The sequence below is a fragment of the Trichomycterus rosablanca genome, chromosome 14 (genome assembly GCF_030014385.1).
Source record: "Trichomycterus rosablanca isolate fTriRos1 chromosome 14, fTriRos1.hap1, whole genome shotgun sequence".
NCBI lineage: Eukaryota > Metazoa > Chordata > Actinopteri > Siluriformes > Trichomycteridae > Trichomycterus > Trichomycterus rosablanca.
Genome location: NC_086001.1, coordinates 9,929,871 through 9,944,266, shown reverse-complemented (window position 1 = coordinate 9,944,266; position 14,396 = coordinate 9,929,871). Strand labels below are relative to the sequence as shown.

Sequence of the window (14,396 nt, the reverse complement as noted above, 5' to 3'; positions counted from 1 at the left end):
TTAAGTTCTCTGTTCCTGCAGAACCCTGGAGTAGTAATGGGGCTGCTTCAAAAAGTAAACCCATTCAGGTCTTCCTCACAGGTACACACACACACACACACACACACACACACACACACATACATCAGCAAAATCTACCCAGTTAGTCTTCAGTGCTCAGCACTAATTGTTTGTTTACTTCAGCACCTGATCTTCTCAGTCTCACTCTTTCTATTACTGTTCTGTATAGGGCTGTAACGAGGTCATTTCCTCCCAAAACACAGATGAATGCAAGCAGGTAAGATAAGTTGTTGATATTTTTGTGGCTGTTCTAAATGTTCTTGTGGAGGTTTTGGGACATTGAAAATCCTGGTATATACATTAAATATGTGCATGTCAAGGCACAAAAGAAAAAGTCTATGCTTTAATCCATATTTAAGGTTAAGATGTACCTGCATGGTGTTGCTTGATACCATTAGCAGTTTATTATTATTATTATTATTATTATTATTATTATTATTATTATTATTATAAGAACAGTTCTGTTGCAAAGTTATGTAATGTAATGTCATAGTTGCAAGTCAAATTTTAAAAGCCTGCATGAATTACTCATAAAAAGGTCTGATCTAGCATAATATGTATGTTAGAACCCATTATGGATGTTCTGTATAAACAGCTCATTTACAGTGTATCACAAAAGTGAGTACACCCCTCACATTTCTGCAAATATTTCATTATATCTTTTCATGGGACAACACTATAGACATGAAACTTGGATATAACTTAGAGTAGTCAGTGTACAGCTTGTATAGCAGTGTAGATTTACTGTCTTCTGAAAATAACTCAACACACAGCCATTAATGTCTAAATAGCTGGCAACATAAGTGAGTACACCCCACAGTGAACATGTCCAAATTGTGCCCAAATGTGTCGTTGTCCCTCCCTGGTGTCATGTGTCAAGGTCCCAGGTGTAAATGGGGAGCAGGGCTGTTAAATTTGGTGTTTTGGGTACAATTCTCTCATACTGGCCACTGGATATTCAACATGGCACCTCATGGCAAAGAACTCTCTGAGGATGTGAGAAATAGAATTGTTGCTCTCCACAAAGATGGCCTGGGCTATAAGAAAATTGCTAACACCCTGAAACTGAGCTACAGCATGGTGGCCAAGGTCATACAGCGGTTTTCCAGGACAGGTTCCACTCGGAACAGGCTTCGCCAGGGTCGACCAAAGAAGTTGAGTCCACGTGTTCGGCGTCATATCCAGAGGTTGGCTTTAAAAAATAGACACATGAGTGCTGCCAGCATTGCTGCAGAGGTTGAAGATGTGGGAGGTCAGCCTGTCAGTGCTCAGACCATATGCCGCACACTGCATCAACTCGGTCTGCATGGTCGTCATCCCAGAAGGAAGCTGACGCACAAGAAAGCCCGCAAACAGTTTGCTCAAGACAAGCAGTCCAAGAACATGGATTACTGGAATGCCCTGTGGTCTGACGAGACCAAGATAAACTTGTTTGGCTCAGATGGTGTCCAGCATGTGTGGTGGCGCCCTGGTGAGAAGTACCAACACAACTGTATCTTGCCTACAGTCAAGCATGGTGGTGGTAGCATCATGGTCTTGGGCTGCATGAGTGTTGCTAGCACTGGGGAGCTGCGGTTCATTGAGGGAAACATGAATTCCAACATGTACTGTGACATTCTGAAACAGAGCATGATCCCCTCCCTTCGAAAACTTGGCCTCATGGCAGTTTTCCAACAGGATAACGACCCCAAACACAACCTCCAAGATGACAACTGCCTTGCTGAGGAAGCTGAAGGTAAAGGTGATGGACTAAACCCAATTGAGCACCTGTGGCGCATCCTCAAGTGGAAGGTGGAGGAGTTCAAGGTGTCTAACATCCACCAGCTCCGTGATGTCATCATGGAGGAGTGGAAGAGGATTCCAGTAGCAACCTGTGCAGCTCTCGTGAATTCCATGCCCAGGAGGGTTAAGGCAGTGCTGGATAATAATGGTGGTCGCACAAAATATTGACACTTTGGGCACAATTTGGACATGTTCACTGTGGGGTGTACTCACTTATGTTGCCAGCCATTTAGACATGAATGGCTGTGTGTTGAGTTATTTTCAGAAGACAGTAAATCTACACTGCTATACAAGTTGTACACTGACTACTCTAAGTTATATCCAAGTTTTATTTCTATAGTGTTGTCCCATGAAAAGATATAATAAAATATTTGCAGAAATGTGAGGGGTGTACTCACTTTTGTGATACACTGTATAGTCATTTTAGGACATCCACATGGGATTAAGATCTGGACTCTTGACTTTGTAATTTCTTCTTAATTTTGTTGATTCATTAATGTGTTTAAGGCCACTTTTAGTGACAAATTGCTACCCTGAGGCTTTGAGGCAAAAAATGCAGCTCTAAATCAGGATGCTTTGCAGCTAAAATGAGCTTTTGTTGTGCAGTGACACTTTTTTCTAGTGTCTTTTTATTCTAGACACATAAGCAATGCTTTTACATTTACATTTCTGGCATTTAGCAGATGCTTTATCCAAAGCGACTTACGGTACTGTGTACAGTATACAATCTAAGCAATTGAGGGTTAAGGGCCTTGCTCAAGGGCCCAACAGTGGCAACCTGGCAGTGGCGAGACTTGAACCAGTGACCTTCTGATTATTGGACCAGTACTTTAACCACTAGACTAGAACAGCTGCCATTTACCTAGTCTTAGAGATTTTTCTGGTGCTGTTACTAAGGGCTCTTTTTAACCTTCTTTACTCACAGGGAGAGCAGCGACAGTACTGACTTGCCCTCTAATTAGTGTCTTTAAAAATAGACTTCTTTTGATTAAGTCAGTTGTTGTGGCTTTTAGTGCATTTCATGCTAAAACTGAGCTAAAGCTAGGTTAATATTAAATAATCATGCTAATTAATAATAATTATAATATTAATATTTGTTATTAAAGGAACCATATTCGAAAGCTACAATTTTAACTACATCAACTAAGGTAATGCCAAGTTCACACTACACAACTTTCCAAGTCATCAGGTTGTTGTACGGTTCACACTACACAACTGGATCTCTTGCACTCTGGAGTCTTTTCAGTCGGTGTGTATTTCACACTACACGACTGATCGGCGATAGGGGGTTTTACACTACACCATCTATCACCAACTGGAATCACAGGCGAGTTTTGTCACGAAAACAAACGCGAGAAGTGACGAAAGATTTAATGATACCACGTCCAAAAATGCAGCGTAAAATCAAGGAGAAAAAATAAATGAATCTGAGTGGATTTTGATTAGATTGTTCTATAGTGAGTTTGAAGTTAATAAAAAAAAATTTCAATGCAGCATTTGTGTTGTGTTTGTAGAGAACGATAAGGTCAGAAATACTGTAAAACTTTTGTGTATTCTGATGTAAACTATATAATGCCATCCCACCTTTTTACAACACCTCCCCTGCGTTTCCCCTCACACCGTATCTTGCGTTCTCATTGGCTGTTCAACATAGCACTCATTGCCAGTCGAGCAACTCAGATCCAGATATTTGACAAGCTAGAAATCTCTCTTCGGTCGCCGAGCACTCAGCGAGCCGCTCAGATCGAGTTGTTGTGTAGTTCACACATAGCGATTGAAAGCCGAGCTTCGATCGCCGAACAAATGCTGAGTTGTTCCCGAGCCGGCAAATCTAGCGCTGACCAGTCGGTGCGAAAATTAGGGCAATTGTGTAGTGTGAACTAGGCGTAAGTGTGTGTATACAAACGACTGCATCATTCAAATGAGCAAAGTAAATCATTCTCACATCACATCTATTCTGCATTGCTGCCTTAGTAAATGTTTAATAAATCATTTAGAGAATGCCAATTTTAAGCATGTGTATATTAAGTGCTATGCACTATGGACATAATTGTTTCGATGTGAGCGGACATTGACATTAAGAATAGACTTTTTAAGATAATAATAATAATAAAATAATAAAAAATAATAATGTCAGTGACCAACATAGGTGTAATAAAACACAACCATCCTGCTTTCTATGACCACAGAATAGCATTCAGTACTATTTGCAGTAGGTAGCACAGCAGGTAGGGGCCTGGGTTTGATTGCCCAGCAATGTGGTCAGGACAAACTCTTTGTGGAGTTTGCATATTCTCCATGTTTGTCCATATTGTCTGCATGGTTTTTCTCTTGGTGTCCAAAGACATGCAGTCAGGGTAACTGAAGCTAATATAATTGTTCAGAAGAGTGTGTTTCATATGTGACCAGGATAAAGAGGTGGGAAAACAGTAAATAAATGAATCATTTGTTTTCATTTGTGTAATACAAAAGACAAAATGAGAAAGAAAAAATGAGAAAGGCTCTTAAATACACACTTAAATACACACCTAAATCTCTCAATTTTTATTATTTTTGATGGTTAGAACATACATCCCATGTGCATATTGTTTTTGTCACCTTTTTTACATGTACTATCTATTTCAAATTATTTCTCACAGATAACCTGCACATTCTATTAGACTAAACATGCACATTTGCATGCCTTTTAAATGCAAGTGATTTGCATGCACTTTGTGAATCAGGGTCCAAGTTTGTCACTGACTTTTTTCTTCTTTTTTTTTAGGAAGAAATGTTGCCATCCACTCCACTTAGTGAGTCCAGTTCACCCAAGATGCTTGGCTTTGAATGGGATCATTTTAAGGTAGAATCAGGTTATTAATGCAAATTATAACAAATCTTGACCATCGTTTGAATGACAAAGGTTTTAACACCTTTTATATGTAATATGCAGAACAAAAATATATAAATAAATGAATGTCAAATTCAAGTAGATGGAAATTAAATGTTTAATTATAACAGTAAAATTCAAAAAGTCTAAAAACCACTATTACACTGTTCACAATTATTAGGTAAGTTGTATTTTTGAGGATTCATTTTATTTTAAAACAACTACAGTGCTCTCAGTCAATCCAAAATGTTAATTAACCTTAAACCTGTTTTCCTTCACTGTAAATCTCCCATTTAAAAAGGGCCCACAGGTGGAGTACTTTGATCCATTTGATGGAGCATTGTCCTGCATAAAAATCATGGTCTTCTTGAAAGATGCAGACTTTTCCTGTACCACTGTACCTTCTACAAACTGGCAGTAGGTTTGGGGGTTGATTTTGAGTCCATCATCCAATACCAGCCCATAGCAGTACCCGCCTCCACCTTGCTGGCATCTGAGTCGAAGTGGAGTTCTGTGCAGCCACGGGCCCATCCATCTGGTCTGTCAAGAGTCGCTCTCATCTCATCAGTCCATAAAACCTTTGAAAAATCTGTCTTCAGATATTTCTTGACCCAGTCTTGACATTTCAACTCATGTGTCTAGTTCAGTGGTGGTCAGGTTTCAGCCTTCCTTTCCTTGGCCATGTCTCTGAGCAATAAACACCTTGTACTTCTGGGCACTCCGGTTGCAGTTCTGGAATATGACAGCACTGGAGGATAATGGGTTCCTGGTAGCTTCACGTTTGATTCTTCTCAAATCTTTGGCAGTTAATTTGCGTCTTTTTTTCCTCAACACGTTTCTTGCGACCCTGTTGACTATTTGCAACAAAAGTTTGATGGTTCTGTGATCACACCCCAATATCTTAGCAATCTCAAGAGTGCTGCATCCATCTGAAAGACTTTTTACAATTTTTGACTTTTCAGAGTCAGTTAAATCTTTTTTTGGCCCATTTCGCCTGAGGAAAAGAAGCTGCCTAATAATTATGCACACCTTGATATAGGGTGTTGCTCTTCTTAGGCCACATCCTCCCTCATTACACAAATACACATCACCTGATATGCTTAAATCCAATAAGCATTCAAGTTTATACAGATTGGAGTTGGAAAATATGCATAAAAATGATGATATGGTCAAAATACTCACTACCTAATAATTGTATTTACAGTGTAAGTACTGTTTTATATGATCATGTGTCAACACCCAATGTTTCAGAGTAAATACTGTGCTAATTTATAATTTTCTTTGCATCTCTGTTTATAAAGGCAACTTTGGTTGTAGTTTATTTCTTTTACATTGCCTTTAGTCACAGCCACTGACATCTGCGACTCAGATGAACATTTGGTGAAATAATAGCTATGCTAACGAACGCCCTTAAAGTATTTACTTCGTAATGATGGAATCAAGTCTTTGACTTATTTCATTTGCTCTCACAAGCTAGTCTTCTTTTAGAAAAAAAGAACTTGTAAAGTTTTTATCCTAACAATGGATCACAATTCTGATGTGATTAGTGTGTAAAAATCTCTTTACAGCAGGACTCTGTTGAAAGTCCCACTGGGCTGGAAACGTCAGTACCTAGTGAGGGCAGTCCTCCAGAGACTAATGATGTGCGTAGAAAAAATCATAACACCACTTCTGCTATTTAATGTGAAACAAATTGCAATTATTAAGTAATAAGTGTGTGGTCAAAATCATGAGTGTTCATTGTATATAATTTGCAGGATGATGAAGATTTATTGAATTGGTGGGGAACAGTGAAAGGTAGTGTATGGCTTAATACATTTTATTAATCTACCTATATATACCTCCATCCAACCAACCCACACACAAACAGAACAGAAACACACATATACACTATACAGCCAAAAATATGTAGACACTCAACTGTAGGCTTTTTGGACATCTGGTTTCAAACTATTAGCATTAATATGGAGTTGGTTATCTGGGAAAGCTTTTGGAGCTTTCAAGATTTTGGAGTGTGTCTGGAAATCTGCCCACTTTTGTGCCCAAAAAGGAGCATTTGTAAGATCAGTGCTGATGTTGGATAAAAAAGGCCTTGTTCCTTCTTTTAAACTTTGCCTTGTGCAATGGGGAACAGTCATGCTGGAACAAAAAAGGGGCTTTCCCCAAATTGTTGCCACACAGCTGGAAACAATAATTTTATTTTATGGAATGTATTTTATACACCTTACAACTATTTGGTTAATTAAAACAACTAAATTCAATTATTTGGAGGTGTAAACAAAGTCCTTCTTGCCCAGATGCCCACTTTGGCTGGGCGGCCTGCTCAAAACCTTAGATGTTGTTGCATATCCCCATCCTGACAATGCGGTGTAAAATTTGTGCCCTTATAGACCCAGCTGAGTGCCATTCCAAATTATATTGAATCAATCAAAAGTTCGGGCTCCAAATGAGTTCTAAACGCATCTCAAAGATAACTGAAGCAGACAGATTGCACCTGTTCACATCTGTCATTGGCAAGGTTGGAATACTTTTTGTGAATAAGAGATTTCAGTTTTTAATTTCTGATTATTATTATAGTGATAATAATTATGGGTAATAAAGTGTAGATTAATAAGTAAATATTACAATTATATCTATTCAAATTAAACCCACTGTATATAAATAGAGATGTATGAGAATGTATGTTGCCTGTAAGTGAACAGTTTTGGCCTTTTTCTCTCCTTAGGTTGGAGTGAATGGAATGAGTCGACAAACTTTGAGGGAGACGATGCAGAACAGTAAGATGTTATACTTCGAAATCTTACAGTTGCTGGAAGATGTTTGTGAATTTCTGCATTTATAACTGGAAGTGTACTAGTCTTAGTACAAGTCTGACAGTGGAGCACATTGTTTATAAAGCAATCAGACAAACAATTGTGCTTTTCATGCCAACAGTTATTTTGTTGTTTAACTGTCTTGACAAGCTTTGGTTTGTCATTAGATCATATAACTTTTATTAAGCTTTAAGTAAGGGCCGGTACCATAATATCCTATAAAATTGGGGGTTCCAGTGACTGAAAAGCCCGGAAGCATAATGCTACCTCCACCATGTTTTAAAGTAAGGCCGAATACGTAGTATACATTAAACAGTACCCGAAAAGTACCTGGATGACCTGCGGCCCAATGCAAACGATGCACACTTGCGGTCCGCATTCCATAATTCAACTGGAGCTGCAAAGGCGCTCATAGCGAAGAAGAAAGGTGGCGGAAAGCAGAGTAAGACAAACATTAAGAATGTTATGATCAAGTACAACCCTGATTAACGTTATGAGTAGCTTTGTGGAGAACGACAGAATTCATTTTGTCCGATTTTAAAATTGTTCATCGTGTGACGTTGGTAAGATGGTGGACGTAGTACGTACGAGGTTGCGAGCTTACTGCTTTACCGGCCAAGCAGTAAATACTTCCTCGAATCTAGTATGTACAGTTGAGTATGCGATTTTGGACGCAGCCTTAGATTCAGTTTGTTTACTGTACCACTAGGATTCCCGTTGCACTCTTGGTGTAAACGCCAACGTCCCAGGAAAGCAGCTACATTACCAAAACTGAATTTTGTTTTATTGCATTTTTATTTTGCAATTCTTTCTAAATCTGGTCATTCCCAATTCCCTATTACAATTCCTAAAACCAGCATGCCCCCTCCAACATGTGTGCAGTGTATTCCAGCCAGCAGTGTCGCATGTGCATACTCTACCACTTGGGTCGCCTCAACCAACAGCAGGGATTTCATTTTTAGAATGCAATAGGAACAAACCCCCATTCAACCCTCCTTTTCTCAGACACCACCAATTGTCTTTTTGCCACCCGACCAGGCTGGTTGCGCCACTGAGAGATGAGCTTAAGAACTCGAACTTTCCACATTGATGGGGTAGCATGTTAGACTGCTGCAACACCCCTCTGGCATAACATTTCTTTATTCTGAAATGATGAACTCGCAGATCTAAAACAGACATCTTTTATTAAAAACGCCCTCAGAGTTTGCCACTCAAAGGGAAATCTAATTTTCTGGCTTCTAGCTTCATGCTAATCTAGGTCACAGTGGGTCTGATAACACTCAGAAATGCTGGAATGCACTTTCTCATTTATCATTTATACATACAGGCAAATTAAAGTAGCCAGTCTTTTTGTATATGTTTATGGTATTGGGATAAGCATAAAACTGAAGTTCTCGCCAACAGTGACCAAAGACAAGGCTGTAACACTGCTATGTGGTACTCACTCTATCCTTAACAAATACACAAAACGTAGTAGTCTGCATCAGCAACAAATGCAGAGTTTCAGTCATTACAAAGGGTTCACAAACTTTTTCTAAATATTCAGTTAATTTTTATGCGATTTTAATTCTTATTTATAACCTTTTTGAGTTAAAAAAAATGTCTTTCTCAATCAGAGCTATAGAAGAAGCCGCCGATCGTGTCTTCATGGCTGCCCGTCTCTTTGTTCATTTATTTAACCAGCGCGAGACGTTGTTGCATCAGCGAGTAAACGAGCTCCTATTGGTAGCTGAGGCAGCTGACAGTTTCCATAAGAAAACAGTTACCGCTAGCATTGGTGGAGGAGTGGCTAGCGTAGCCGGCAGCATCACCACTATCACAGGACTGGCATTGGCACCCTTCACATTTGGGACGTCGCTCATTGTAACAGCAGTTGGCATCGGTGTGGCAACAGCGGGAGGACTGACCTCGGCATCCGCCAACATCACAGACACGATGCATTCAAGGACAGACCGGACCAAAGTGGAGCAGATCATCCTCGGCTACCAGGAGGAGATCAAGGACATTAAAGAATGTCTTCAGTTTTTGCAGGTAAGGCATGATGACATGTCTACCACTCAAGACAAAATACACTATATGGCCAAATATTCATGGACACTCGTTTTAATTGTTTTAATGGTTTAAGTGTTTCAACCATGCTAACCATTTACAAAAATTAATTATATTAAAGGTATCGTAAACTTCCAACTTTGTGGCAACAGTTTGAGAAACGCTTTTTCCTGTTGCAGCATAACTGTGCCTATTATGTCTATTGGGACGTGGTGGTCAGGGTGTAGAGGAACCTCAGTGAACAGATTTGGGATAAATGGCTCTTTTAAACACATATTCCTAAAGATGCATTGCGAAACCTTGTGGAAAGCCTTATTCAGGAGAGTGAAAGTCATTATCGCCACAAAGTAATGCAATAATGACTTTCACTCTCCTGGAAATTTTTAAGGATGTGTGGGTCCTTGAGTTAGCAAGAGGTGAATATTTTGCTGTTAATGCAAGTCTTATATTAAATCCTGAATGGGGGGGAAATAAAAACCAATAAAAAACAGTCGAAAACTAAATGTCTTTTGTCTCCTTTTTTTAGGCTGGTATGGAAACCTTAGAGGAATGGAACTTCGAGCAGTACATGGATAGCATCTCCAGGCGCGCCATGAACAAGAATGTGAAGCATGTGGTGAAGGAGGGCGGAAGTGCCGGCAAGGCGCTTCTGATAAACGCAGAGAGCCTGGCGAGCACCGTGCAAGTCCTCGGTGCTGCCGGTGGAGCTGCCAAAGCCGCCCAGGTCCTCAGCGTTGCCAGCGGAATTATGGCTGGCCTCTTTCTAGCCCTTGATGTTTTTTTCTTGGCCAAAGACTCTGTAGAACTGCACAAAGGGGCTAAGACTCAGTTTGCGGCCAAGATTAGAGAGGTGTGCAAGGAGCTGCAGGATGGCCTCATTGAGCTGAAGAAGATAAAAGAACAACTAGAGGATATCATGGACAATGTGGAGGAGGAAGAGGAGAGTGAAAATAGTGATGCTGAGGAAGATGAGAATAAAGAAGATGAATACAAAGTACAGACTGAGGAAGACAACTGAACACAGTTGAGGTAAAAGGTGACAAGAAACAAGTGATAAGCACTTCAGATACTTTAAGTATCAAAGAATGCCAAGCTAAGAAATATTTTGCCGCCACAGCATGAAGGTTTTGGGTTTGATTCCCAGGTGGAGCGATCTAGGTCCTTTCAGTGTGGAGTCTTGATGTTTTCACTGTGTCTGCATGGGTTTCTCTGGGTGCTTCCGGATTCGACCTACAGTCTAAAGACAGTAACAAAGATAGTCAAGTTAAGTAGAGATACTAAAGTCCCGGTGTATGAGTGTGTGTGTCTGTGTGCCCTGTAATGGACTGCCGACCCGAAGAGGTGTCAATTGCCCAGTTAATCGGACCCACCGCGACCTTAGGATAAAGCAGTGGTATATAGTTTAAGGTAAGGTTATTTATAATTTAAAATTGGGGGCTTTTATTGAAAGGTGCTAGGATGGCATCATGGGAAAAAATTTAATAGCTGAAAATTTTGTGGCTTTGTAAAACATACTTAAACAAATCAAATCATTTTAATTAACAATACATTTTTGGATCCAACAATCTGTCACATAAGTAGCAAAAGATGTTGGTTGCTCCCTGGCAAGTTATGTCTTAAACTGGTGGAAGTGTAAACAAATGGAAGGTTATTAAAGGTTATTATTTAAGAATACAGGTAGAACAAGAAAGACTTAAAGCAATACATCATTGAAATAGAAAATGCACATTAACAGAAATCAAAAACAAATACATAGAAACAGGAGTCAGCGTTCATGACAGAACTGTAAAAAATTGTCTGATGGAAATGGGATTTGTATCTGATAGAGCCAAACTAAAACCAGCACTAACATCTAACCAGTAGAAAAGATGCAGTGGGCTAAAGAGAAGGGTGTGGATGATTGGAGTAGGATGTTAGAGTAGGATCAACATATAAGTCCAATTTTATTTATTTATTTTAAACCTTTGATTCCTTTAATTCCTAAAATTGAGGTAAATGGTACATTTGTACAAAGCAATCTTTTTTCATTTCAAAAGTAGTACGTCTTGGAAATATGTTTGTTATACTGTAGAAATGGTGCAGGTAGTAAAATAGGATGTTTGTGTACCTTTATATTAAGCACAATACACACAATACTGTTATTAAAATTTGAAATAAAAATATGAGTGCAATATGAATTACAGATAAAAGATTACTTACTTTTAAAATACTACATTATACTATACTGAATTACTATTATTTTATTTAAGTGAGTGCAGCAAATTTTGCAAGGCAGTTTGGAGCTCAAATCATACTAGTAGCACAGTAGTACTTTATTAACCACTGATCCAGGGGGTGACGGTCTACGCTATTTATAGCTTTCACACATTAATTTCAAGTTGCTAAAATGCGCATTATGGGATTAAAACGGCAATGAATTTATTGAAGCACTAGAAGATTGTAATGGACCAGTGTATTATAATGTAAATGTGTTGTAAATATAGAAATATTCATTGTTTTATTTGCCTGGCTGTTAAAATAATAAAATTTTAAGCAGAATACTATAAACAAGATGGGTAAGGTAAACAAAACTATGTGTGATTTCTGACATTGTTTTTTTTTTAGTTACTGTAACAATAAAAACAGCTGTAAATGTATTTCTGCTATTGTACAATTTCAGCTCCTGACTACCAATCTATCCATTATTTACCTTGCAGGTTAAAGCACTGTAAAGAGCTGCCACTGTATGGTCCTCAGTGGTTCATTTCATGATTGACCTTATGCTTTGAACTGCAAGGCAAACAATTCAAGTGTGCATTATATGGCCAAAAGAATACACACATTCCTATTATTACGTTACTATAGATGTTTGTCCCACCCATTGTTAAAGGTGTATAAAAATTTCCATTCATTTTCATGTTATACAATCACTTTAACCTATTCTGGGTCTATCATTGGACACAATGCAGGGTCTACAACCCTGTGATACTATAGACCGGCTGGCGTCCACATGTTTGGCTACGCTCGAGAGGAGGGGATGGTCAAAGCACTGCAATGGATTGGTGTCCTGTCCCAGGGTATTCCTGCTTTGTGCCCAGTGTTTTCCAGGATGTAGCAGTTGATGAAAATTAAATTAACTTTGTGGGGACAGTTTGGGGAAGACTTTTTTTCCCTGTTCCAGCAGCATGCACAGATCACTAAGCTTATTGAACACTTTTTGGATGAATTACGATGTCAGTTGCAATCCAGGCCTTGAACAACAAATGCCTGACTCTACATATGTTTATTCACTAAATAAGCAGAACTTTCCTAAACAGAGTCCAACATTTTTTGTAAACTCTTCCATGTGAGTGTTTTGACTAATTTGACTAGTCTTGCATTGCACGTGTAGTAGTAAAATAAGGATTGGCATTTTGCATAAGTTCTGAAAGATGTTAACAACCAGCTGTATTGCCAAATACAGGGAAAAGCTCTGGATTTACAGCGGGATCTAACTTTTTTCAGGTATCTTTCACAATATTTTTTCCAATAGTTTAGCAATTTTCTAGCACTTGTTAAAAAAATACTTACTATAACTTGCTAAAATAATTCCAAATGTCAGCATTTCTTATTAATATGAATATTAAATTAACAATAATTATTACTTAGCTATTTTCCATACTGAAACGTGTGTTTTCTTTTCAGCTGTAAATACATTCATGTGTATTACATGAGAAAACGCATCAGAAATCACTGCTGAGAGATCCACTTTAATTCTTCTACTTCTGAGTGTGTTTCGAGCATTTTATCAATGACGATGAAGCATCTGTTTGCACTCCTGTTTTTTACAGGTAAGAGAAAACATTTAATGGTATAATATTGTATAAGAATGTTTTTGGAAAACAAAAGGACATTTTGTAAAATGCATTACAATCATGAATCTGATTTGGTCATTTTTTTAACCTATATTTAACTGACAGTTGAATACCACATACTCAAAAAAGTTGGGACATAGTCTTATTTACCAATGTGTTACATCACTGTTCCTATTATATACACTTTTTAATAGTTTGGGAACTAAGAAACTAATTCTTGCAGTTTTACAAGTGGGATTGTTGCATTTTTGCTTGATACGAGACTTTAGCTGACATGCACAGTCTACTTAACCATATTGTAGCAAATGCGCTTCTGTGTCAATGGTACATTCAAACTTATGCTGAGGGCGTTGACGCACGCATATACTAGGGCTGGAACTGATCTGATACTCTGTATCGATCCGATATTGGCCCAAATCAATGGATCGAATATCAGAAGGAAAAAAGTGTAATCCGATCCGATACTGTTGATTAATGTAAATAACACATAATGTAAATAATACTTAATGTAAATAACACTTAATGTAAATAAGGCCATTGTTTGTGTGTAAAGCAAATAACACACGAAGATACATTCCAACAGAACTTGATGACATCATTAACATGTGCCACTGATCTACAACTCATCCGCAACATCCATTCAGAAATAAATACACACTGATCTATTTAAACCTTTAGCATTTAATAAATCATCTACTACTGCCACAACTAAAAACACTGTTTACACACAATAAAAATTGCTTTATAAATGATAATTTGCTCACCTGAGATAAAGAAAACCTATTTCGGAGATCTCTCACATCCTCAACGATTAATCCATAAGTGTTATGAAATAACCACAGATGTCCTCTTAAAAATCCAGCAGGGTTTTTAATAAGCTCACTTTGGCTTTTAATCATCTAAAAACATGACAGAACTTGAAACGGAAAATCTCAACTCTGCGTCAATTCTAATTGGTCAATCGCGTTTGATTGCTCGAAAGTAAGTGAA

The 14,396-nt window shown here is 38.4% G+C and overlaps 1 protein-coding gene across 4 annotated transcripts in view; it reads left to right on the top strand.

Moving 5' to 3' along the window:
• The window catches only part of apold1b (apolipoprotein L domain containing 1b), a 76,073-nt gene that overhangs the window by 36,722 nt on the left and 24,955 nt on the right, over positions 1-14,396 (top strand). For 3 of the 4 annotated variants that reach the window (XM_063008163.1, XM_063008164.1, XM_063008161.1), the window contains exons 4-12: positions 22-81; positions 230-277; positions 4,607-4,684; positions 6,280-6,354; positions 6,469-6,508; positions 7,437-7,488; positions 9,141-9,555; positions 10,100-13,056; positions 13,237-13,382. In XM_063008163.1, coding sequence (XP_062864233.1) covers positions 22-81; positions 230-277; positions 4,607-4,684; positions 6,280-6,354; positions 6,469-6,508; positions 7,437-7,488; positions 9,141-9,555; positions 10,100-10,591 — 1,260 coding nt within the window. In that variant the 3' untranslated portion in view covers positions 10,592-13,056; positions 13,237-13,382. The remainder of the gene's footprint in view (positions 1-21; positions 82-229; positions 278-4,606; positions 4,685-6,279; positions 6,355-6,468; positions 6,509-7,436; positions 7,489-9,140; positions 9,556-10,099; positions 13,057-13,236; positions 13,383-14,396) is intronic. The other variant, XM_063008162.1, reaches the window with a different exon arrangement.